Source organism: Mytilus trossulus, chromosome 14, assembly GCF_036588685.1.
Source record: "Mytilus trossulus isolate FHL-02 chromosome 14, PNRI_Mtr1.1.1.hap1, whole genome shotgun sequence".
Lineage (NCBI taxonomy): Eukaryota > Metazoa > Mollusca > Bivalvia > Mytilida > Mytilidae > Mytilus > Mytilus trossulus.
In genome coordinates this window covers 73,318,084-73,342,353 of record NC_086386.1, presented here as the reverse complement: position 1 = coordinate 73,342,353, position 24,270 = coordinate 73,318,084, and the positions used below count along the sequence as shown (strand labels likewise).

The window sequence follows — 24,270 nt, the reverse complement described above, 5'->3', positions numbered from 1 at the left end:
TAATTAATGGTCTTTCAAAAAAGAGAGTGTATTATACTACTGTACTAAACATCATGAACTCATATTTTATCAGTAGTTTAGTAATGATGACTTTATATAACCTAAAAACCCTTTTCAGATCTGACAGACTCCTACTGCCTGTTTCTTGATAGATAATATTTTGGACTAACACATTTTGGACATATTGTATTAATCAGGATCGGGACAGGCGCAGATAACAATACAGACTGATGAATCAGGCTTGGGACAGGCACAGATAAAAATACAGACTGATAAATCAGGCTTGGGACAGGCACAGATAAAAATACAGACTGATTAATCAAGCTTGGGACAGGCACAGATAAAAATACAGCCTGATTAATCAGGCTTGGGTCAGGCACAGATAAAAATACAGACTGATTAATCAGGCTTCAGACAGGCACAGATAAAAATACAGACTGATTAATAATCATCCACAGGGAACATAAGGCCAAAACATTTTGCCATAAATATGCTGTATATTATTTAGGGACCGAAATGAAACCACACAAGAGACAAGTCATGACTCACTAAGATTTATGGTCAAATGTCTCTATAAAAAAAGTCTTAATTTTATGGTTAAGCTTAAGGTAAGAAATACTTTATATTGACACAAATTAGTGCAGAAAAAGGAGGATGCTGGATGATGACTCAAGATTTCTTTTTTATAATACCTACAAACAAAGTTTCAAGTATGTATATAGCAATTATTCTATTATTCCATTGTGTTAAATTGAGAATGGAAATTGGGAATGAGTCTAAGAGACGACAATAACCTGAAAAAACAACAGCAGAAGGTCACCAACAGGTCTTCAATGTAGCGAGAAATTCCCGCAACCCGAGGCGTCCTTCAGCTGGCCCCTAAACAAATATATACTAGTTCAGCTCCACATTCTGTTTATGCCTGTCCAAGCAAGGAGCTTCACATTCTGTTTATGCCTGTCCAAGCCAGGAGCTCCATATTCTGTATATACCTGTCCAAGCCAGGAGCTCCATATTCTGAATATGTTCCAAGCCAGGAGCTCCACATTCTGTAAATGCCTGTCCTAGCCAGGAGCTCAACATTATGAATGTGCCTGTCCAAGACAGGTGCTTCATATTCTGTTTGTAGCTGTCCAAGCCCAGATCTCCACATTCTGTATATGCCTGTCCAAGCCAGGAGCTCCACATTCTGTTCATGTCTGTCCAAGTCAGGAGCTCCGCGTTCTGTATATGCCTGTCCAAGCCAGGAGCTCCAAATTCTGTCTATGCCTGTCCAAGCCAGGAGCTCCACATTATGTATATGCCTGTCCTAGCCAGGAGCTCAACATTATGTATGTGCCTGTCCTAGCCAGGAGCTCAACATTATGTATGTGCCTAGCTGTAAAAGTCAGGAGCTCCACATTCTGTGTGTATCTGTCCAAGTCAAGAGCTACTCATTATGCACGTATGATATACCTGACCTTGTCAACAGCTCCACATAATGGACCAGATTCCCTATATATGCTTGTTATGAATTTTGTTTGTGTCTGTCCATGTCAGGAGCATATTTTTTATATACCTGTCCAAGTCAGGAGGTCTACATTATGTATACATATACATGTCCAAGTCAGGAGCTCCACATTCTTTATATACTTGTCCAAGTCAGGAGCTCCACATTCTTTATATACATGTCCAAGTCAGGAGGTCTACATTCTGTATATATCTCCATGTTAGCAGCTCCACATTCCATATGTTCCTGTCCAAGTCAGCAGGTCTACATTCTGCATGTACTTGTCCAAGTCAGAAGGTCCACATTCTGTATGTACAAATGTACTTGTCCAAGTCAGCAGGTCTACATTCTGCATGTGCCTGTCAGGGTCAATAGGTCCACATTATGTATGGATGTGTCCAAGTCAGCAGTCTACATTCTGTATGTACTTGTTCAAGTCAGCAGCTCTATGTACCTGTCCAAGTCAGCAGGTCAACATTTTTTATGTACCTGTCCAAGTCAGCAAGTCTACATTCTCCATGTACTTGTCCAAAGTCAGCAGTCTACATTATGTATGTACTTGTCCAAAGTCAGCAGATCCACATTATGTATGTCATGTATGTACATGTAACTGTCCAAATCAAAAGCTCCACATTCTGTAGGTAAATGTCTAAGTTAATAGCTCCACATTGATTATGCATATATTTGATATGGCGGTTTTGTATTAGATCTATATAATAAAAAACACCATCTTTTTTGAAAGACAATATATGTCTTTAAAAGATAAGAATAAACAGTCTCTTAAAAAGATATCTGTCACTCTCTAGGAAAATGTACACATTGGGTTCTTGGTGCAATTGGGTGGCATTACAGTCCTGTAAAATGTACATATTGTACATGTGCACCAAAAACACATTGACATTGTATTGTTCTTTAGTTCCAACTTCCATTGACTTCTAATGATACTTTGATCTGATTATAGTATATACAATCTTGACTAGTAAATATTAAATATCAAAAATCACATAAATAATACATAAAAAAGACTTCAAATTTATTATAATGTAAAAACATATTACAAAATGTATATATAGTGTACAAGATTATCCCCATTCTTTGAGTTCAAGATCTAGGAAACTATCTGGTGGGGGCGGTATGAGGGATGGTGGCAAGTTTGTAACAGCTTGTAAGAATGTTGGTATGCTATATTTTGGAATCACTACTCCTGAATGTATATTTTTTCCTTCTTTTTGATCAAACTTTTGGCCCCTCTCAATCTTCTGTAGAAAAGTTTTTAAATCCTCATCATTTTTATCCATCTTCGTGTCTTGTCTCTTATATTTTTTTGTTTTCATTTCTGTTGCTTGAGTTCTCAGTTGTTCCTTTTCATCTTCGCGAAGATGAGAAAATCTGCAATTGTCATAGAAAGTGCATGTCCCACTTTGCAAGAAATGTTTACATGGCTTCTTGTTTATTTCTTCAAACAGAAGTATTTCTGGGTCCCGGAATGAATCGTAATGCTGTTTTCTGTTTCTTTGGTGAGTGGTGCCATTCATGTGATTTTTTCTTGCTACTGGGTTATCAGCAAACGATTTATCGCAAAAATCACAATAATATCGTCTTGGCATTGTGCAAAATAAATTGTAGATTTTTGACGGAAGTTTAGATAAGGTTGAAAATCGAAAACAATTACGGTTCCCGGAAAAGGCGTCATTAGATACTCTTTCAGAATTGTTGTGCAACAACTTTGCTAGATTTACTATTTCCACATAAAATCAATAGTTGACCGTCAAACTATACGCTAGGTAAGGTCATCTTTCAGAAGGTAGGAAACATTTCCTGAAGTGACAAACAGGTAAAATGCCCGAAATATTAGTTGTATAAAAAAGGGGAGTCATGTCAAATAAACAATAATGAGATGTGTTGTGATTTGGTAGTGTAACATTGAAGTACAGTGTCGGATCTATAAATTTTCATAAGTGGGGGCCCACTGCTTGCCTATGATGGGGCCTGCTTCTGTCATGGGCCAGTGATTCCCTATATCATGTATATAATCAACCAATTTTGCCCCCTCCTAAATGATCCTAAATCTGCCTCTGGCTCTGCCAGAAGTATATATATTCTTTTGATACATAGACGTTCATGTATTCAAAAGTAAAAATGTTTTAAAATAGGACCTTGAACTTTACATCATTTCTGGAATTATGTCTTTCGCCAGAATTAGAAATGATCTTCAATTTTGCACTGCTTTATGATGTCATTTACCAGATAGAAGGTTGATAGAAGCGCACCTGTATCCCCGCTTTATTTAAGTTTTCAGCACATTGATAATCTAATAATCGTCATTCTATGTGGTAGTAAGGAAATATCCTGGACGACTGAGTGAGGGAGCTGGGTGACAATCTTATTAGATTTTGATTTCCCAAATATTTAATAATTATATATTACAAAATTTATTAAATTAAACTTGAGGGTTCAAACGGTGTATAGTGGACAACCTCTGTAGTCTTTTTTGGAACACCTTTTTTGCTGAGAAAAACGTGAGATTTTCCTAAGGGACATGTCTATTAATTACCCTCTCCAATAAATATACTAGTACAAATGTCATGAATGTATGAATGTAGAACAAAATGTATTTAAAAAATGGCAAAGTCAATTCTTTTGTTTTGGAGCATGTATGTATGAACCCCTCCCCGTACTTAAATAAGATTAAAATTAAATGAGCAGGTCCAATATATAAGTGCAATTTTCTGAGAATTCCATCAATTCATTTTCGAGAAGTCGCATCAATCTATACTAATTTAGAAACCATAATATTTAATGTCTTATGTGCAATTTTCAACTTTTATCATAATTTTTCAATGAATACTTATAAAATGTCAATACATATTTTCAAACATTCTGGCACTTTAAATTTCTAGGAGGTGAGATTGGCGTTCTACTTTTAACTGTAATGGAATTCATAATTTTAACAGAATTTAAAAGAAATGCAGGATACATTTTGATCCACGTTGAAGAGGTCACTGTGAATTTTACATGTTTAAAGTGATTAACAGAAATTAAAGCAAAGTTCATTGCATTTTAGTCATGAGGTCATCTCCAACAATCTTTTGTTTCCTTTGTCAGGTTTCTAAGTGTAGCATTTGTTTACATACTTGGCATGCTGAGGTTTCTAGTCTCATGACATACATGTACAACCCTCCTCCTTCAGCATGTATGGCATAGTGGGCATGCTGAGGTTTCTAGTCTCACAACAAACAACCCTTCTCCTTTAGTGTACATGGCATAGTGGGCATGCTGAGGTTTCTAGCATCACGACATACAACCCTCCTCATTTGGCATACATGGCATAGTGGGCATGCTGCGGTTTCTAGCATCACGACATACAACCCTCCTCCTTAAGCATACATGGCATAGTGGGCATGCTGCGGTTTCTAGTCTCACAACATACAACCCTCCTCCTTTAGCGTACATGGCATAGTGGGCATGCTGAGGTTTCTAGCATCACGACATACAACCCTCCTCATTTGGCATACATGGCATAGTGGGCATGCTGCGGTTTCTAGCATCACGACATACAACCCTCCTCCTTAAGCATACATGGCATAGTGGGCATGCTGTGGTTTCTAGTCTCACAACATACAACCCTCCTCCTTTAGCGTACATGGCATAGTGGGCATGCTGAGGTTTCTAGCCTCACAACATACAACCCTCCTCCTTTAGCATACATGGCATAGTGGGCATGCTGGGGTTTCTAGCATCACGACATACAACCCTCCTCCTTAAGCATACATGGCATAGTGGGCATGCTGAGGTCTCTAGTCTCACAACAAACAACCCTCCTCCTTTAGCATACATGGCATAGTGGGCATGCTGAGGTTTCTAGCCTCACAACATACAACCCTCCTCCTTTAGCGTACATGGCATAGTGGGCATGCTGAGGTTTCTAGCCTCACAACATACAATCCTCCTCCTTTAGCGTACATGGCATAGTGGGCATGCTGGGGTTTCTAGCCTCACAACATACAACCCTCCTCCTTTAGCGTACATGGCATAGTGGGCATGCTGAGGTTTCTAGTCTCACAACAAACAACCCTCCTCCTTTAGCGTACATGGCATAGTGGGCATGCTGAGGTTTCTAGTCTCACAACATACAACCCTCCTCCTTTAGCGTACATGGCATAGTGGACATGCTGAGGTCTCTAGTCTCACAACATACAACCCTCCTCCTTTAGCGTACATGGCATAGTGGGCATGCTGAGGTCTCTAGTCTCACAACATACAACCCTCCTCCTTTAGCATACATGGCATAGTGGGCATGCTGGGGTTTCTAGCCTCCTGACATACAACCCTCCTCCTTTAGCGTACATGGCATAGTGGGCATGCTGCGGTTTCTAGTCTCACAACATACAACCCTCCTCCTTTAGCGTACATGGCATAGTGGGCATGCTGAGGTCTCTAGCCTCACAACATACAACCCTCCTCCTTTAGCGTACATGGCATAGTGGGCATGCTGAGGTCTCTAGTCTCACAACATACAACCCTCCTCCTTTAGCGTACATGGCATAGTGGGCATGCTGTTGTTTCTAGTCTCACAACATACAACCCTCCTCCTTTAGCGTACATGGCATAGTGGGCATGCTGAGGTCTCTAGCCTCACAACATACAACCCTCCTCATTTAGCGTACATGGCATAGTGGGCATGCTGAGGTTTCTAGCCTCACAGCATACAACCCTCCTCATTTAGCGTACATGGCATAGTGGACATGCTGAGGTTTCTAGTCTCACAACATACAACCCTCCTCCTTTAGCGTACATTGCATAGTGGGCATGCTGAGGTCTCTAGTCTCACAACATACAACCCTCCTCCTTTAGCGTACATGGCATAGTGGGCATGCTGAGGTTTCTAGTCTCACAACATAAAACCCTCCTCCTTTAGCATACATGGCATAGTGGGCATGCTGAGGTTTCTAGTCTCACAACATACAACCCTCCTCCTTTAGCATACATGGCATAGTGGACATGCTGAGGTTTCTAGTCTCACAACATACAACCCTCCTCCTTTAGCGTACATGGCATAGTGGACATGCTGAGGTCTCTAGTCTCACAACAAACAACCCTCCTCCTTTAGCGTACATGGCATAGTGGGCATGCTGAGGTTTCTAGTCTCACAACATTCAACCCTCCTCCTTTAGCGTACATTGCATAGTGGGCATACTGGGGTTTCTAGCCTCACAACATTCAACCCTCCTCCTTTAGCGTACATGGCATAGTGGGCATGCTGAGGTTTCTAAACCCTCCTCCTTAATTGTACATGGCATAGTGGGCATGCTGAGGTTTCTAGTCTCACAACATACAACTCTCCTCCTTTAGCATACATGGCATAGTGGGCATGCTAAGGTTTCTAGTCTCACAACATACAACTCTCCTCCTTTAGCATACATGGCATAGTGGGCATGCTAAGGTTTCTAGTCTCACAACATACAACCCTCCTCATTTGGCATACATGGCATAGTGGGCATGCTGAGGTTTCTAGTCTCACAACATACAACTCTCCTCCTTTAGCATACATGGCATAGTGGGCATGCTAATGTTTCTAGCCTCACAACATACAACCCTCCTCCTTTAGCATACATGGCATAGTGGGCATGCTGCGGTTTCTAGTCTCACAACATACAACCCTCCTCATTTGGCATACATGGCATAGTGGGCATGCTGAGGTTTCTAAACCCTCCTCCTTAATCATACATGGCATAGTGGGCATGCTGCAGTTTCTAGTTTCACAACATACAACCCTCCTCCTTTAGCGTACATGGCATAGTGGGCATGCTGCGGTTTCTAGTCTCACAACATACAACCCTCCTCCTTTAGCGTACATGGCATAGTGGGCATGCTGAGGTCTCTAGTCTCACAACATACAACCCTCCTCCTTTAGCGTACATGGCATAGTGGGCATGCTGAGGTCTCTAGTCTCACAACATACAACCCTCCTCCTTTAGCGTACATGGCATAGTGGGCATGCTGAGGTTTCTAGTCTCACAACATACAACTCTCCTCCTTTAGCGTACATGGCATAGTGGGCATGCTGCGGTTTCTAGTCTCACAACATACAACCCTCCTCCTTTAGCGTACATGGCATAGTGGGCATGCTGAGGTCTCTAGTCTCACAACATACAACCCTCCTCCTTTAGCGTACATGGCATAGTGGGCATGCTGAGGTTTCTAGTCTCACAACATACAACCCTCCTCCTTTAGCGTACATGGCATAGTGGGCATGCTGCGGTTTCTAGTCTCACAACATACAACCCTCCTCCTTTAGCGTACATGGCATAGTGGGCATGCTGAGGTCTCTAGTCTCACAACATACAACCCTCCTCCTTTAGCGTACATGTCATAGTGGGCATGCTGGGGTTTCTAGCCTCACAACATACAACCCTCCTCCTTTAGCATACATGGCATAGTGGGCATGCTGAGGTTTCTAGTCTCACAACATACAACCCTCCTCCTTTAGCGTACATGGCATAGTGGGCATGCTGAGGTTTCTAGCCTCACAACATACAACCCTCCTCCTTTAGCATACATGGCATAGTGGGCATGCTGAGGTTTCTAGTCTCACAACATACAACCCTCCTCCTTAATCGTACATGGCATAGTGGGCATGCTGAGGTTTCTAGCCTCACAACATACAACCCTCCTCCTTTAGCATACATGGCATAGTGGGCATGCTGCGGTTTCTAGTCTCACAACATACAACCCTCCTCCTTTAGCGTACATGGCATAGTGGGCATGCTGAGGTTTCTAGCCTCACAACATACAACCCTCCTCCTTTAGCATACATGGCATAGTGGGCATGCTGAGGTTTCTAGCCTCACAACATACAACCCTCCTCCTTTAGCATACATGGCATAGTGGGCATGCTGAGGTTTCTAGTCTCACAACATACAACCCTCCTCCTTTAGCGTACATGGCATAGTGGGCATGCTGAGGTTTCTAGCCTCACAACATACAACCCTCCTCCTTTAGCATACATGGCATAGTGGGCATGCTGAGGTTTCTAGTCTCACAACATACAACCCTCCTCCTTAATCATACATGGCATAGTGGGCATGCTGAGGTTTCTAGCCTCACAACATACAACCCTCCTCCTTTAGCATACATGGCATAGTGGGCATGCTGAGGTTTCTAGTCTCACAACATACAACCCTCCTCCTTAATCGTACATGGCATAGTGGGCATGCTGCGGTTTCTAGTCTCACAACATATAACCCTCCTCCTTTAGCGTACATGGCATAGTGGACATGCTGAGGTCTCTAGCCTCACAACAGACAACCCTCCTCCTTTAGCATACATGGCATAGTGGACATGCTGAGGTCTCTAGTCTCACAACATACAACCCTCCTCCTTTAGCGTACATGTCATAGTGGGCATGCTGGGGTTTCTAGCCTCACAACATATAACCCTCCTCCTTTAGCATACATGGCATAGTGGCATGCTGAGGTTTCTAGCCTCACAACATACAACCTTCCTTATTTGGCAGCCTGGGCATGAGACCAGACAAATGCTGGAGTTATATATCGTATAAATACTATATCAGAATCCCAGAAATAATGTTAATATGGTGGTTTTGATTTTTACAATTATTTCATATTTTCTACGTTTTAGGTATAAAATATGGAGGAAGATGCAGAAGGACTAGACAGCTTAATTAAGCAGAAAAAATCTCGACCAAAATATGCTCGTATCATTTCAATGGAGTTCAGTAAGAATGAACTCCACCAAACATCTGAGTCGAGAAAGAAACATAGAAGTAGGGGTCATTCAAACCAGATGGTAGCGAATCTGGATAAGGATTCTGATGATTCTGATGGTAGTGAATATTATTCTGCAGAAGAAGAGTTCCTGTTTACATCGTCCTCCTCTAGTATCTCAACAGACGATGAATCAGTGGAGACTTTAGATCAAAGTAGTGATTCTGTCTTTGACTCTTTACAATCAAGTTGTAGTTCAAATTTTTCTCAAGCAGAAAGTCCTCATTCTCAAATCAAATCAACTCAAGAAAGACAAAGAGCTCCAAGTAAGAAACAAAAACGGAAGAGAAAACAATCAGGGAATGCTACAGGTGGTCAGTCAGGTTTTGGTTTTTTACCCTTTTGCAATATTGAAAGCTTTGACATAGAACTAAGTGAATTAAGAGAGGAAATAGTTGACCTTGAAACAAATATTCTAAAACCAGTTCCTTCACTTGTAGAACTTTGTATATCAGCCTCAAAACGCCTGGCAAAAACACATTCTTTTATAAACGTACCAAAGTCAATAAAGAGAATATTACAACTTGGCAGTTCTTCTCATTCCTTCCGTCAGCTTCAGTTAGATTATTTATTTAATGTGTTAGAAGCATCACATACAAGTATCATTCATGTCTATGATAAAGACAAGTCTGTAAACCTATTGCCTCATCGTAACATTTGGAGTATTGGCTGTGGTGTAGACGAATCTTTTTTCGATGATATAGTTCAAGGTAGTAAATCATCATCCTACTTCCTGTGTTGCTATGACTACCAATGCTGGAATAATTTCACAGGGAGCACGATCTATCTTAATAGGTACAATCGATGCAAACAGATTTCAGGTGCGTATTAGTATATAGGACCAAATTGAAAGAAAAGCATCATAATATTTGAATCATAATTTACTTGAACCAATAAAAAAAAATCCACTTTTTAGATTAAAATTTAAAGAATACATGTAGCTGTAAAAAAGAAAAAAGAAAATAAGATACTGAACACATAAAGGATTTCATTAGATATAAGATGATGAGTGTATGAATGCCAATGAGACAACTCTCCATCCAATTCACAATTTGTAATTTTAAGTAAAACCATTATTATCAGATTATGATTATAGGTCAAAGTAGAGTCCAACATTTGAGCCTTGGCTCACACCAAACAGCAAGCTATAAAGGGCTTAAAAAATTACTAGTGTATAATCATTCAAAAGGGAAAGCCTATGGTCTTATTTATATAGAAAACAAGAAAGGAGACTCAAATCAACAAACGACAACCACCGAAAGGTTCCTGAATAAGGACAGGCAAAAACAGATGCAGTAGGTTTAAACATTTAAATATGTACTAACCACAGTCTGCACCATTAGCCACAGACTCGTAAATATCGATTGGACTAGTGAAAAATTTCAAAATTTTATATAGTCATATAGGGACAACTCTTGTTATTGAGTGTCCGGACTAGTAGATGAAAAAGTTTTTGGCGCAGACTGCAACCTGACAATGTACAGAATAAATAAATAGAAAAATAATCAAGAAATTATATATAAGTCAATGATATCTGGTATGTTGTTAGTCAGTGATATCTGGTATGTTGTAAGTCAATGATATCTGGTATGTTGTAAGTCAGTGATATCTGGTATGTTGTTAGTCAATGATATCTGGTATGTTGTTAGTCAGTGATATCTGGTATGTTGTAAGTCAATGATATCTGGTATGTTGTTAGTCAATGATATCTGGTATGTTGTTAATCAATGATATCTGGTATGTTGTTAGTCAGTGATATCTGGTATGTTGTAAGTCAATGATATCTGGTATGTTGTTAGTCAATGATATCTGGTATGTTGTTAGTCAGTGATATCTGGTATGTTGTAAGTCAATGATATCAGGTATGTTGTTAATCAATGATATCTGGTATGTTGTAAGTCAATGATATCTGGTATGTTGTAAGTCAGTGATATCTGGTATGTTGTAAGTCAGTGATATCTGGTATGTTGTAAGTCAATGATATCAGGTATGTTGTTAATCACTGATATCTGGTATGTTGTTAATCACTGATATCTGGTATGTTGTTAGTCAATGATATCTGGTATGTTGTTAGTCAGTGATATCTGGTATGTTGTAAGTCAGTGATATCTGGTATGTTGTAAGTCAGTGATATCTGGTATGTTGTAAGTCAATGATATCTGGTATGTTGTAAGTCAATGATATCAGGTATGTTGTTAATCAATGATATCTGGTATGTTGTAAGTCAATGTTATCTGGAATGTTGTAAGTCAATGATATCTGGTGTGTTGTAAGTCAATGATATCAGGTATGTTGTAAGTCAATGATATCTGGTATGTTTCTAATCAGTGATATCTGGTATGTTGTAAGTCAATGATATCTGGTGTGTTGTAAGTCAATGATATCAGGTATGTTGTAAGTCAATGATATCTGGTATGTTTCTAGTCAGTGATATCTGGTATGTTGTTAGTCAGTGATATCTGGTGTGTTGTTAGTCAATGATATCTGGTATGTTGTTAGTCAGTGATATCTGGTATGTTGTTAGTCAATGATATCTGGTATGTTGTAAGTCAGTGATATCTGGTATGTTGTTAGTCAATGATATCTGGTATGTTGTTAGTCAATGATATCAGGTATGTTGTTAGTCAATGATATCTGGTATGTTGTAAGTCAGTGATATCTGGTATGTTTCTAGTCAGTGATATCTGGTATGTTGTTAGTCAGTGATATCTGGTATGTTGTTAGTCAGTGATATCTGGTATGTTGTAAGTCAATGATATCTGGTATGTTGTAAGTCAATGATGTCTGGTATGTTGTTAGTCAATGATATCTGGTGTGTTGTTAGTCAATGATATCTGGTGTGTTGTTAGTCAATGATATCTGGTGTGTTGTTAGTCAGTGATATCTGGTATGTTGTTAGTCAGTGATATCTGGTATGTTGTAAGTCAATGATATCTGGTATGTTGTAAGTCAATGATATCTGGTATGTTGTAAGTCAATGATATCTGGTATGTTGTTAGTCAATGATATCTGGTGTGTTGTTAGTCAATGCTATCTGGTGTGTTGTTAGTCAATGCTATCTGGTGTGTTGTTAGTCAATGATATCTGGTGTGTTGTTAGTCAATGATATCTGGTGTGTTGTTAGTCAATGATATCTGGTATGTTGTTAGTCAGTGATATCTGGTATGTTGTTAGTCAGTGATATCTGGTATGTTGTTAGTCAGTGATATCTGGTATGTTGTTAGTCAATGATATCTGGTATGTTGTTAGTCAATGATATCTGGTGTGTTGTAAGTCAATGATATCTGGTATGTTGTAAGTCAATGATATCAGGTATGTTGTTAATCAATGATATCTGGTGTGTTGTTAGTCAATGATATCTGGTGTGTTGTTAGTCAATAATATCTGGTGTGTTGTTAGTCAATGATATCTGGTGTGTTGTTAGTCAATGATATCTGGTGTGTTGTTAGTCAATGATATCTGGTATGTTGTTAGTCAGTGATATCTGGTATGTTGTTAGTCAGTGATATCTGGTATGTTGTTAGTCAGTGATATCTGGTATGTTGTTAGTCAGTGATATCTGGTATGTTGTTAGTCAGTGATATCTGGTGTGTTGTAAGTCAATGATATCTGGTGTGTTGTAAGTCAATGATATCAGGTATGTTGTAAGTCAATGATATCTGGTATGTTTCTAGTCAGTGATATCTGGTGTGTTGTTAGTCAGTGATATCTGGTATGTTGTTAGTCAGTGATATCTAGTATGTTGTTAGTCAATGATATCTAATATATTGTAAGTCAGTGATATCTAATATGTTGTTAGTCAGTGATATCTGGTGTGTTGTTAGTCAGTGATATCTGGTATGTTATTAGTCATTCTAATATGAAGTGCTTCTTTCGCTTTGTAAACAACACTGTAATAAAATTCTCTATATATATCTATACTTATCGCAGACTAATAATAATGGCTGTTACAATAAACTTCCCATGTAAATCCACATGTATTGAAACCTATTTGCAAACCCTTTGCAGTTTTTATTATTTTAAAAATTGCAATTTAAAAAAGACACTTTTATTCAGTAGCTTACGAGAAAAACATGTAAATCAAAATGGCAATTGTTGGTTTTGAGAATGAAAAAGATTTTTTTTGACGGTTGTTCACGAAATAATCCATGCAAGCTACTGATTTATAAGAATATTTTAGCTTTATCTAACGGGGAGTAAAAAAGAAAAGCCACACACACAGCATATACCCACCCTAACTTCAGTTTTTTTAATGATCGTATTTGTCCTATTAGAATCGAAATTATTCATGGAAGCCATAGATGATTGGAAATTTACACATACATGTAGTCTGTGCTGTGATATACGTTAATTTTATCCCTCCCTAACCCTCAGGATAAAATTTGAATATCACGGCCGAGGCCATGTGTAAATTTCCAATAATCTATGGCTTCCATGAATTATTTCTTAAATGATATTTGATATTGCATTTGCATTGGAATGTTAATTGGCTCTACACTTTCACTCATGGTTTATTGAATTTGAATATTTAGTAAAGTTTACATGTTGAAGTACATGTATATCAATGTATTTTGTCGTTTTAATTTCCCCATTTGCAATACACTTAAGAAGCTAGATATGTCTGTATCAACATTTTATAATTTTTTCTTAGCATTGGCCCATATCATTGATCTGATGTTGCCAGCCAGATTAGCAGGAAATAAACATATGAGGAGACGTCACAAATCAGACACAAACTGTCAGTCTGCAGAAATGGAGCAAAATCTGAAAAGAATCCAGCAGTATATCAGGAATAGGTATGTCCAGGTCACAATAATCCATATCTATATCAGGAATAGGTATGTCCAGGTCACAATAATCCAGCAGTATATCAGGAATAGGTATGTCCAGGTCACAATAATCCAGCAGTATATCAGGAATAGGTATGTCCAGGTCACAATAATCCAGCAGTATATCAGGAATAGGTATGTCCAGGTCACAATAATCCAGCAGTATATCAGGAATAGGTATGTCCAGGTCACAATAATCCAGCAGTATATCAGGAATAGGTATGTCCAGGTCACAATAATCCAGCAGTATATCAGGAATAGGTATGTCCATAGGTATGTCCAGGTCACAATAATCCAGATCTATATCAGGAATAGGTATGTCCAGGTCACAATAATCCATATCTATATCAGGAATAGGTATGTCCAGGTCACAATAATCCATATCTATATCAGGAATAGGTATGTCCAGGTCACAATAATCCATATCTATATCAGGAATAGGTATGTCCAGGTCACAATAATCCATATCTATATCAGGAATAGGTATGTCCAGGTCACAATAATCCATATCTATATCAGGAATAGGTATGTCCAGGTCACAATAATCCATATCTATATCAGTTTGCTCTCCATCTGTCTGTCCGTCCATTTATCTGTCCGTCTCTCTGTCCATCTGTCTGTCTGTCAGTAGGGCAAATCAGTTTTTATACTTTTTTTATACGACCGCAAAATTTGAAAAAATTTTCGTCGTATATTGCTATCATGTTGGCGTCGTCGTCATCATCGTCGTCGTCGTTGTCGTCGTCATCGTCTGAATACTTTTAGTTTTCGCACTCTAACTTTAGTAAAAGTGAATAAAAATCTATGAAATTTTAACACAAGGTTTATGACCACAAAAGAAAGGTTCGTATTGAATTTGGGAGTTTTGGTCCCAACATTTTAGGAATAAGGGGCCAAAAAGGGCCCAAATAAGCATTTTCTTGGTTTTCGCACTATAACTTTAGTTTAAGTAAATAGAAATCTATGAAATTTTAACTCAAGGTTTATGACCACAAAAGAAAGGTTGGGATTGATTTTGGGAGTTTTGGTTTCAACAGTTTAGGAATTAGGGGCCAAAAAAGGGCCCAAATAAGCATTATTTTTGGTTTTCGCACAATAACTTTAGTTTAAGTGAATAGAAATCTATGAAATTTGAACACAATGTTTATGACCACAAAAGGAAGATTGGTATTGATTTTGGTAGTTAAGGTCCCAACAGTTTAGGAATTAGGGGCCAAAAAGGGACCAAATAAGGATTTTTCTTTGTTTTCGCACCATAACGTTAGTATAAGTAAATAGAAATCTATGAAATTTAAACACAAGGTTTATGACCATAAAAGGAAGGTTGGTATTGATTTTGGGAGTTTTGGTCCCAACAGTTTAGGAATAAGGGGCCCAAAGGGTCCAAAATTAAACTTTGTTTGATTTCATCAAAATTGAATAATTGGGGTTCTTTGATATGCCGAATCTGACTGTTTATGTAGATTCTTAACTTTGGTCCCGTTTTCAAATTGGTCTACATTAAGGTCCAAAGGGTCCAAAATTAAACTTAGTTTGATTTTGACAAAAAATGAATCGGTTGGGTTCTTTGATATGCTGAATCTAAAAATGTACTAAGATTCTTGATTATTGGCCCAGTTTTCAAGTTGGTCCAAATCGGGGTCCTAAATTAAACTTTGTTTGATTTCATCAAAAATTGAATAAATGGGGTTCTTTGATATGCCAAATCTAACTGTGCATGCTGTGTATGTAGATTCTACATTTTTTGTCCTGTTTTCAAATTGGTCTACATTAAAGTCCAAAGGGTCCAAAATTAAACTTAGTTTGATTTAAACAAAAATTGAAATCTTGGGGTTCTTTGATATGCTGAATCCAAACATGTACTTAGATTTTTGATTATGGGCCCAGTTTTCAAGTTGGTCAAAATCAGGATCTTAAATTATTATATTAAGTATTGTGCAATAGCAAGAAATTTTCCATTGCACAGTATTGCACAATAGCAAGAAATATCTCATTGCACAATATTGTGAAATAGCAAAAAAAAATTTCATTAGAGTTATCTTTCTTTGTCCAGAATAGTAAGCAAGAAATATCTAATTGCAAAATATTGTGCAATTGCAAGAATTTTTTTTTAATTGGAGTTATCTTTCTTTGTCCAGAATCAACTTAAATCTTTGTTAAATACAATATACAATGCATATTCACTTTTTACTACCAACTGATAAATTAAAATAATCTTTACCATTCAGTGATAACAAGCAGTTTTTTTTACATCTTAATATTTTATGATGTATTTAAATGAGTAGTTATTGTTGCAAACTCCATTAGAAATTTTAGTTGAGATTAGTTTTGGAATAAGGGAAAGGGGATGTGATTAAAAAAATTGGGTTCAATTTTCTCATTTGAAATTTCATGAATAAAAAGAAAATTTCTTCAATACAATTTTTTTGAGAGGATTAGTATTCAACAGCATAGTGAATTGCTCTGAGAGAAAACAAAAAATTTAAATTCATTAGAACACATTCATTCTGTGTCACAAACCTATGCTGTGTCAACTATTTAATCACAATCCAAATTTAGAGCTGAATCCAGCTTGAATGTTGTGTCCATACTTGCCCCAACCGTTCAGGGTTCAACCTCTGCGGTCGTATAAAGCTACGCCCTGCGGAGCATCTGGTTTCTTCATGCTTGAAGATATTGATTTGATATTTTGTGTATTGTTTTATCATGACAGGTTGTAAGTCACATTTAAATTTTCACGATAAAAGCTTTTCTCCTTGTTCAGTTAAAGCCTTTCATTCCTAGAATTAAGTTTCGACAAAATACTAATTAATTACTTAATTTCTGTTAAAAGGGAAATAACTCATTTTTTTAAAAGATGTTTGTCTTGCTTGATATACATTTCATTTAAGAAATAACTCCTGGAATTTACACAGGCCCTAGGCCAAGAAATTCAAATTTCATCCTGAGGGATGGATTTAACTTGAATAATCAACGGGACATATTATGGTATACTGTTGACCGTCTGTTCGTCTGTCTGTCTGTCAATCCATCTGTCTGTTTGTCTGTCCGTCTGTCAATCCATCTGTCTGTCCTACTGTCGTCAACATGTTGGACATTAACTAAAAAACTATTTAACAAATAATTTTGAAACTTTGGTGAATTGTTTATATCTATTGATGTAAGCTCCCTTTTGTTTTAATATAAATTTCAGATTTACTGTTTCTGAGTTTTGGGTTTTTCTTCATTTGAAAAGGGGAGCTTTTCCAGTTTTTAGACAACAACTCAAGAATGCTTTCACCAACTTGCGAGACATTTTGGTAAATTGTTTATATCTATTTACAAGAGCTCCCTTTTCAATTTTTATATATTTTTCAGAAGTGCAGGGTTTTATTAAAAAAGGGGGATTTTCCATATTTTGGATAATAACTAAAAAGTGCTTTCAGCAGTTCTCATGAATCCTTGGTGAATTTTTCATATCTCTTGATGCAAAATTCCTTTAGAATTTGTATTTTTTAAAATTTTATGCTTCTGAGTTACGGGGTTTTATTCATTTAAAAAAGAGGGATATGTACAGTTTTTGGACAATAACTCAAAAATGCTTTCAGCAGTTCTCATGAAACTTTGTTGAATTATTTATAGCTATTGATGTAATCTCCCTATTAATTTTCATAAATTTCAAATATGACATAGAGAAGAAATTGAACTTTATTTGTTTATAGTCTGATAACAGATTTACTAAGTATTTCACAACAGCACAGTGTATTGCACAACAGGAAGAAATGTTGAATTGAATATAGATTCAATTCAATTCAATAACCTGAATTTCAAGTTCTGTGACTACATTCATTCATTAACCCACAATATGTCAAATATCTAATGACAATCCAAATTCAGACCTGTATCAAGTTGAATATAGTGTCCATTTTTGCCCCAACTGTTCAGGGTTGAACCTCTGCAGGTATATCCAGCTGTGCTCAGTGAAGCAATGTATTTCATGCCTGAAGATATCGACTTGATTTTTATGAAGTTTACACCATAACAAGTTAAAGATTAAGTTAGAATTTCATTCCATTACAATTAACTTTTAACTGACAGGGTACTATTTATTGCCATGCTATACTCACAGAACGCTTATCTTTATTTTTCAGATGTTCAAGGGATTCAAAGGAAAATGACATTGTATTTGCTGACAAATCTTTTGACCTAGTTTTTCCTTACGTGCTGTGGGCAAGAGGTGATCTTAGGCAGGCCTCCCAAGCCTTCCTAAAATTAGTTGACAATGAGTCTAAAGGTAAGTTCATCTGAGATCCAGCATGATAAAGTCATTGTTAAAGGTAAGTTTATCTGAGATCAGGCATGATAAAGTAATCATTAAAGGTAAGTTCGTCTATGATCCAGCATGATAAAGTAATCATTAAAGGAAAGTCATCTGAGACCCAGCATGATAAAGTCATCATTAAAGGTAAGTTCGTCTATGATCCAGCATGATAAAGTAATCATTAAAGGAAAGTCATCTGAGATCCAGCATGATAAAGTAATCATTACAGGTAAGTTCATCTGAGATCCAGCATGATAAAGTAATCATTAAAGGTCAGTTCATCTAAGGTCCAGCATGATAAAGTAATCATCAAAGGTAAGTCATCTGAGATCCAGCATGATAAAGTAATCATTATAGGTAAGTTCGTCTATGATCCAGCATGATAAAGTAATCATTAAAGGAAAGTCATCTGAGATCCAGCATGATAAAGTAATCATTACAGGTAAGTCATCTGAGATCCAGCATGATAAAGTAATCATTAAAGGTAAGTTCGTCTATGATCCAGCATGATAAAGTAATCATTAAAGGAAAGTCATCTGAGATCAAGCATGATAAAGTAATCATTAAAGGTAAGTCATCTGAGATCCAGCATGATAAAGTAATCATTAAAGGTAAGTTCGTCTATGATCCAGCATGATAAAGTAATCATTACAGGTAAGTCATCTGAGATCCAGCATGATAAAGTAATCATTAAAGGTCAGTTCATCTGAGATCCAGCATGATAAAGTAATCATTACAGGTAAGTTCATCTGAGATCCAGCATGATAAAGTAATCATTAAAGGTAAGTCATCTGAGATCCAGCATGATAAAGTAATCATTAAAGGTAAGTTCGTCTATGATCCAGCATGATAAAGTAATCATTACAGGTAAGTCATCTGAGATCCAGCATGATAAAGTAATCATTAAAGGTCAGTTCATCTGAGATCCAGCATGATAAAGTAATCATTACAGGTAAGTTCATCTGAGATCCAGCATGATAAAGTAATCATTAAAGGTCAGTTCATCTAAGATTCAGCATGATAAAGTAATCATTACAGGTAAGTTCATCTGAGATCCAGCATGATAAAGTAATCATTAAAGGTCAGTTCATCTAAGATTCAGCATGATAAAGTCATCATTATAGGTAAGTTTATCTGAGATCCAGCATGATAAAGTCATCATTATAGGTAGGTTTATCTGAGATCCAGCATGATAATGTAATTAATAAAGGTAAGTTCATCTGAGATCAAGTATGATAAAGTTATCAATAAAGTTAAGTCTGAAATCCAGCATATTAAAGTAATTATTAAAGTTTTCCACACTTTTTATGCTGAAGTAATGGGCATTATATGTTTGTATCTGTGTGTCCATTTATTCATTGGTTTGTGTGTCTGTCCATCTGTCCCACTTCAGGTTAAAGTTTTGGTCAAGGTAGTTGTTGAAGAAGTTAGTGAAGTACAGTTGAAACTTAGTACACATGTCCCTATGATATGATTTTTCTAATTTTAATGTCAGTTTTGACCCCAATTTCACAGTCAATGGAATATAAAACATGATAGTGTGAGGTGAACATCCATGTACTATTCACTTATTCTTGTTCCCTTCATGCTTGAAGTTATTAGTTTGATAATAGGTGTACATATAACAAGCTTCATATCAAGTTCTAATTTTGTTCAGGTCTAAATATTTTGTGCAGACTTATGGTCCTTGGAATAAATTCACTCAAATGATCAGTTTTCAACACTTGTTTGTCATGCTTGAAGATATTAATTTGATAATAGGTATATAGTTTTATCATAACAGGTTATAGATAGATATAGGTCAAATTTGGTTCAGTGTGATGATTTTGTGAAGAGTTATGGTCCTTTAACTGATAGGGGACTATGTATTACAATGCAATACTCACAGAATAATAGTTTTATCATTTATTATATTTTCAGTGAGGGTAAAAGCAATGTATCTATCTGAAGCAGGAAGGATGTTTCTACAGTTTGGAGACAGTGATTCTGCTGTTAGATATTTCCATTTAGCCAAAGATGCGTTAGCAACAAAACAAAAACACAACAAACAAGACATTGTGGCAGAAATTGACAGACAAACTAGGATGCTATGTGCTGCCTCTAATGATGTTGGGTAAAACACTTGATTAAGGATGCAATCTTGTGGGGGCATATTTTTGAGGGATTTTTTTCATTATTTGGCCCTTTTTTACTTTTATTAACAATACAGTATAGTGCAATAGCAAGAAATCTTCAGTTGCATAGTATTGCACCATAGCACAGTATTATGCAATAGCAAAAAATCTTAAGTTGCATAGTATTGCACCATAGCACAGTATTGTGCATTAGCAAGAAATCTTCAATTGCACAGAATGGCGCAATAGTGCAGCATTGTCCAAAAGCAAGAAATCTTCAATTAAACAATATTGCGCAATAGCAAGAAATTACCAATTACATAGTGTTGCATATTAGCATAGTATTGCACAGTACTATACCATGTCAAAAATTAGATCACAATCCAAAATTAGACAGTTTCAAGTTGAATATTGGGTCCAAACTTGCACCAACTATTCATGGTTCCAACCCTGCAGTCATATCAGGCTTCCCTAAGTGAAGCATTTTATTTTAAAGTTTTTAATAATTTACTAGTTTCATAAACCATCCTGGATTTTTACCAAATTTGAACAGGAGCTTCTAGAAATAAAAAAATAGTTTAGAGAGGAAAATTTTTATTGAATTTTTTTCCTAATTTTTGTTGAGTTTCGATTAACAGCAAAAGTAGGTAAGACACTGGGTTCCGCAAAACCCTTACCAATTTTATATAGTTCTGTGTCATTGAGTTACAAGAAACTCATTTTGTACTTCTCTATATTGTAGGTTATTTAATGACCAGAAACTCATTTTGTACTCCTCTATATTGTAGGTTATTGAGTTACCAGAAACTCATTTTTTACTCCTCTATATTGTAGTTTATTAAGTTACCAGAAAGCAGATCGATCATTGGCAGCTTGGATGTCAGCCATATCTACACAATTACCAGAATCTATAGAGTGTGCTGGTCCCCTTTCTGCTTTTGATGCATTCTTGTGTTATTTTGGAAGTTATTGGCATGGTTTGTATAGACCTTTAATATCTTTAAAATTAAAGTATTTTTATAACAAGTGCCAAGTTAATTCTAATTGGTCTAAATAGATGTCCTAAACATTATCAGAATACTGTCATGTGATTTAAAACCTTCAGTCAGGATTCTACTTCGTCAAAATTATCTCCCCATTACGCCAGTCCATTTTCACAATTGTAGAAATGGAAGCCATTGTAGGGAAGATGCGCTGCCAAATTTGCTCTTGGAAACCTATGAATTTATCCACATTGCACCATTACGATCCTTATTTGTCAGTTATATTTTAAAAGACAAATGTATCAACTAGCTAATGAGCATCAGTTTATTATCTTGTCTGCATTGATTCAACTTAAAACTATTGTCTGATCAGTTGTCAGGTGGAATTTTCAAAATTCATAAACTTTTAAAAAATTTATAATTAAATATTTCGTGGAAGGGCAGACTAGAATTTCTTAGTGGTTGGAGACTATAAACCCTTGTTATCACACACAAAAAGTTATAATTTTCGAAGATATGCATTTTCATCATCCAACTTGAAAGACTGTTGTCAAGTACTTGTAGTAAAAAAAATAGCTATTCGAACACACCTTCTCTGTTTTTGTGATTCATAAGATAGGTATTTCACTTGACCCATATATTTCATCTTTTAGAACTGTGATTTTTTTATATTATAAAGTCAACCTGTAGCTTTGATATAATAAAAATGATAGAATCTGAAGCGAGACAATGTATGAAATATTCTTGCTTTGTGCCATATCAAGACGAAAGACTCAACTCAAACACACCCCAACATAAAAAGGTGCACTCAATTTTCTCTTTTCGAAACAATTGTTACCCATTTTTTGGAATTTTTTCTTGAGTAACATATAAATGGAAGGGCAGACACAAAAATTACTGAACTAATAGATTGATATGTTTTCTGTCCGTGGTAATTTTTTTTTTTTAGGTTGGAGGTTATGCATTTTCTACATCCGACTTGAAAGATACCCATGTCGTCAACTTGATATCTAATTGTTCTGCTTAACTATGTTCTAGATAAATTGAAAACTTATGAAAATGGTGTTTTTAAAATGAAACACTTCTAATTGAGAAGAAAATTGTCATTTTATTTGTTTCTATTAACTTTTAAATTTTTTGTCAACATAGTAAACATTTCAGTGAGCATTTATCGCCTTCTCTAACAAAGAGCTTCGATTCTTTTGTTCTATTTAAACAGGGTTTTCGCCTGCTTATTTATAGGATATAATAACATTTTGTGATTTATTGTCCTGTGAAAATATCATAGATAACAATAAATATTTATTTGTATTCAGAGGCGACTGGTTCCCTGTATGATGAGGCTATTAAACGTTTACAGACTCTGACAGAGAAAGAAAAATATCTGTACTATTATCTATCCATGGTGTATGCATTACAGGGTAAAGCCGAGGAGTCATCAAAAATGTATCGCAGATTTACTGCTAAGTGAGTCAAACATTTGTTAAGGTGGTACCTAACACTACAGGGAGATAACTCTATAAAGTCAGCTAAACGTTTATCTTACCTTGTGTTGTAAAAGGAATTTTAAGCTTCTCAATGATCAAAATTGGTGTTTGTCAAAAAGCTATATAACCAGTGTAATTTTTCTGAAAAAACGGTTGGTTCAAAACATTTTACATTTTAATATTTTTGTTAGAGGGTCAAAGTAAATACTTTGGCAAAATTTTATGAAAATTAAACGAGCCAAATTAATTTTAGTAAAAGTGTTGGGTACCACCTTAAAAGAAACATATAGATTAATTGCTAATGGAGTAAGAATTGTACTTATAAAGAGTATCTATACTCTATATCAGGTTTTTGCTTGTGTTTAATTTTGCTTTTTTTACAACATTAAAGAAAACATGAAATATTAACCTATCATAAATTTCCCAAAGATGTATCGCTGTGTCAAGGTTTCATACATTATCCTGTTTTAAATTATCAAGTATACATAAAATTAATTATAAAAGTTTTTCACCCTAATGGGAATTTATATTCCTAGGAAAATTAGTCGTTTGTGCATAATATGCATATTTAATTAGGATCTGTATTTTGAAATGGCTAATCATGATACTTGTCATACCTTTTAACAACACAGAAATGGTTCAGACATAGACGCTAATGAGGCGATGACATATGATAAATAGGCAATATTGATAATAGGCTATAACAATGAGCCAAACTTGATGTAGGAATCAATAAAAGGTTCTAACATTACAAAATGTATCTTTGCTAGCCAAGGGTTATGATTCACTTCCCTCCTCTCCACCCTTGGCAGATTAAGTCAACATTTGTGATAACAATGTTGCGCCATCTATCAGTAGATTAAAGTCACACTCATTCTGAAGACATTATTTTTGACCAATGGTAGCACTTGAACTCTTTGGAGGCAAAAACACGGTAGCGTCTAGGACTCTAGATTCTGCACACTTGGTAAAATGAATATACGTTGACATTCATGCATTTGACTGTGGTAGAAACATACATAAGAACTTCTATTAATCGATTAAAAACATTCAAATTGTCACTAAATATAATTGTATGTTTAGGTATGTAAAGACTTGTTGCACAATATTAGCACGTGGCAATTGTTTACATAAACTTTCTACCTTTACATGTGATCATGTTATATTCGCTTTTTGATTGGATGCAGCGAGTTACGACTGCAACCATTGAAAATCATTACCTTATGTCTCGGATATTCCATTTCACTCGGCTAAGGGTGAGAGGAGGGAAGTAGATTGTAA

The 24,270-nt window shown here is 36.3% G+C and overlaps 2 protein-coding genes across 3 annotated transcripts in view; one reads left to right on the top strand and one right to left on the bottom strand.

Annotated features, from left to right (window-relative positions):
* Positions 1 to 2,510: 2,510 nt before the first annotated feature.
* On the bottom strand, positions 2,511 to 3,151 carry LOC134696791 (zinc finger matrin-type protein 5-like). The gene has a single exon (XM_063558737.1). It carries the CDS (start codon positions 3,094 to 3,096, stop codon positions 2,572 to 2,574), a length of 525 nt encoding a protein of 174 aa, XP_063414807.1. The 5' UTR covers positions 3,097 to 3,151; the 3' UTR covers positions 2,511 to 2,571.
* LOC134696790 (uncharacterized) overlaps positions 3,135 to 24,270 on the top strand; it is a 63,081-nt gene continuing 41,945 nt past the window's right edge. The window contains exons 1-7 of one of the 2 annotated variants that reach the window (XM_063558734.1): positions 3,135 to 3,273; positions 9,131 to 10,097; positions 13,928 to 14,072; positions 18,236 to 18,378; positions 20,326 to 20,518; positions 21,354 to 21,496; positions 22,819 to 22,969. In XM_063558734.1, the coding sequence (XP_063414804.1) occupies positions 9,140 to 10,097; positions 13,928 to 14,072; positions 18,236 to 18,378; positions 20,326 to 20,518; positions 21,354 to 21,496; positions 22,819 to 22,969 (1,733 nt within the window). In that variant the 5' untranslated portion in view covers positions 3,135 to 3,273; positions 9,131 to 9,139. Of the gene's footprint in view, positions 3,324 to 9,130; positions 10,098 to 13,927; positions 14,073 to 18,235; positions 18,379 to 20,325; positions 20,519 to 21,353; positions 21,497 to 22,818; positions 22,970 to 24,270 lie in introns of both variants that reach the window. The other variant, XM_063558735.1, reaches the window with a different exon arrangement.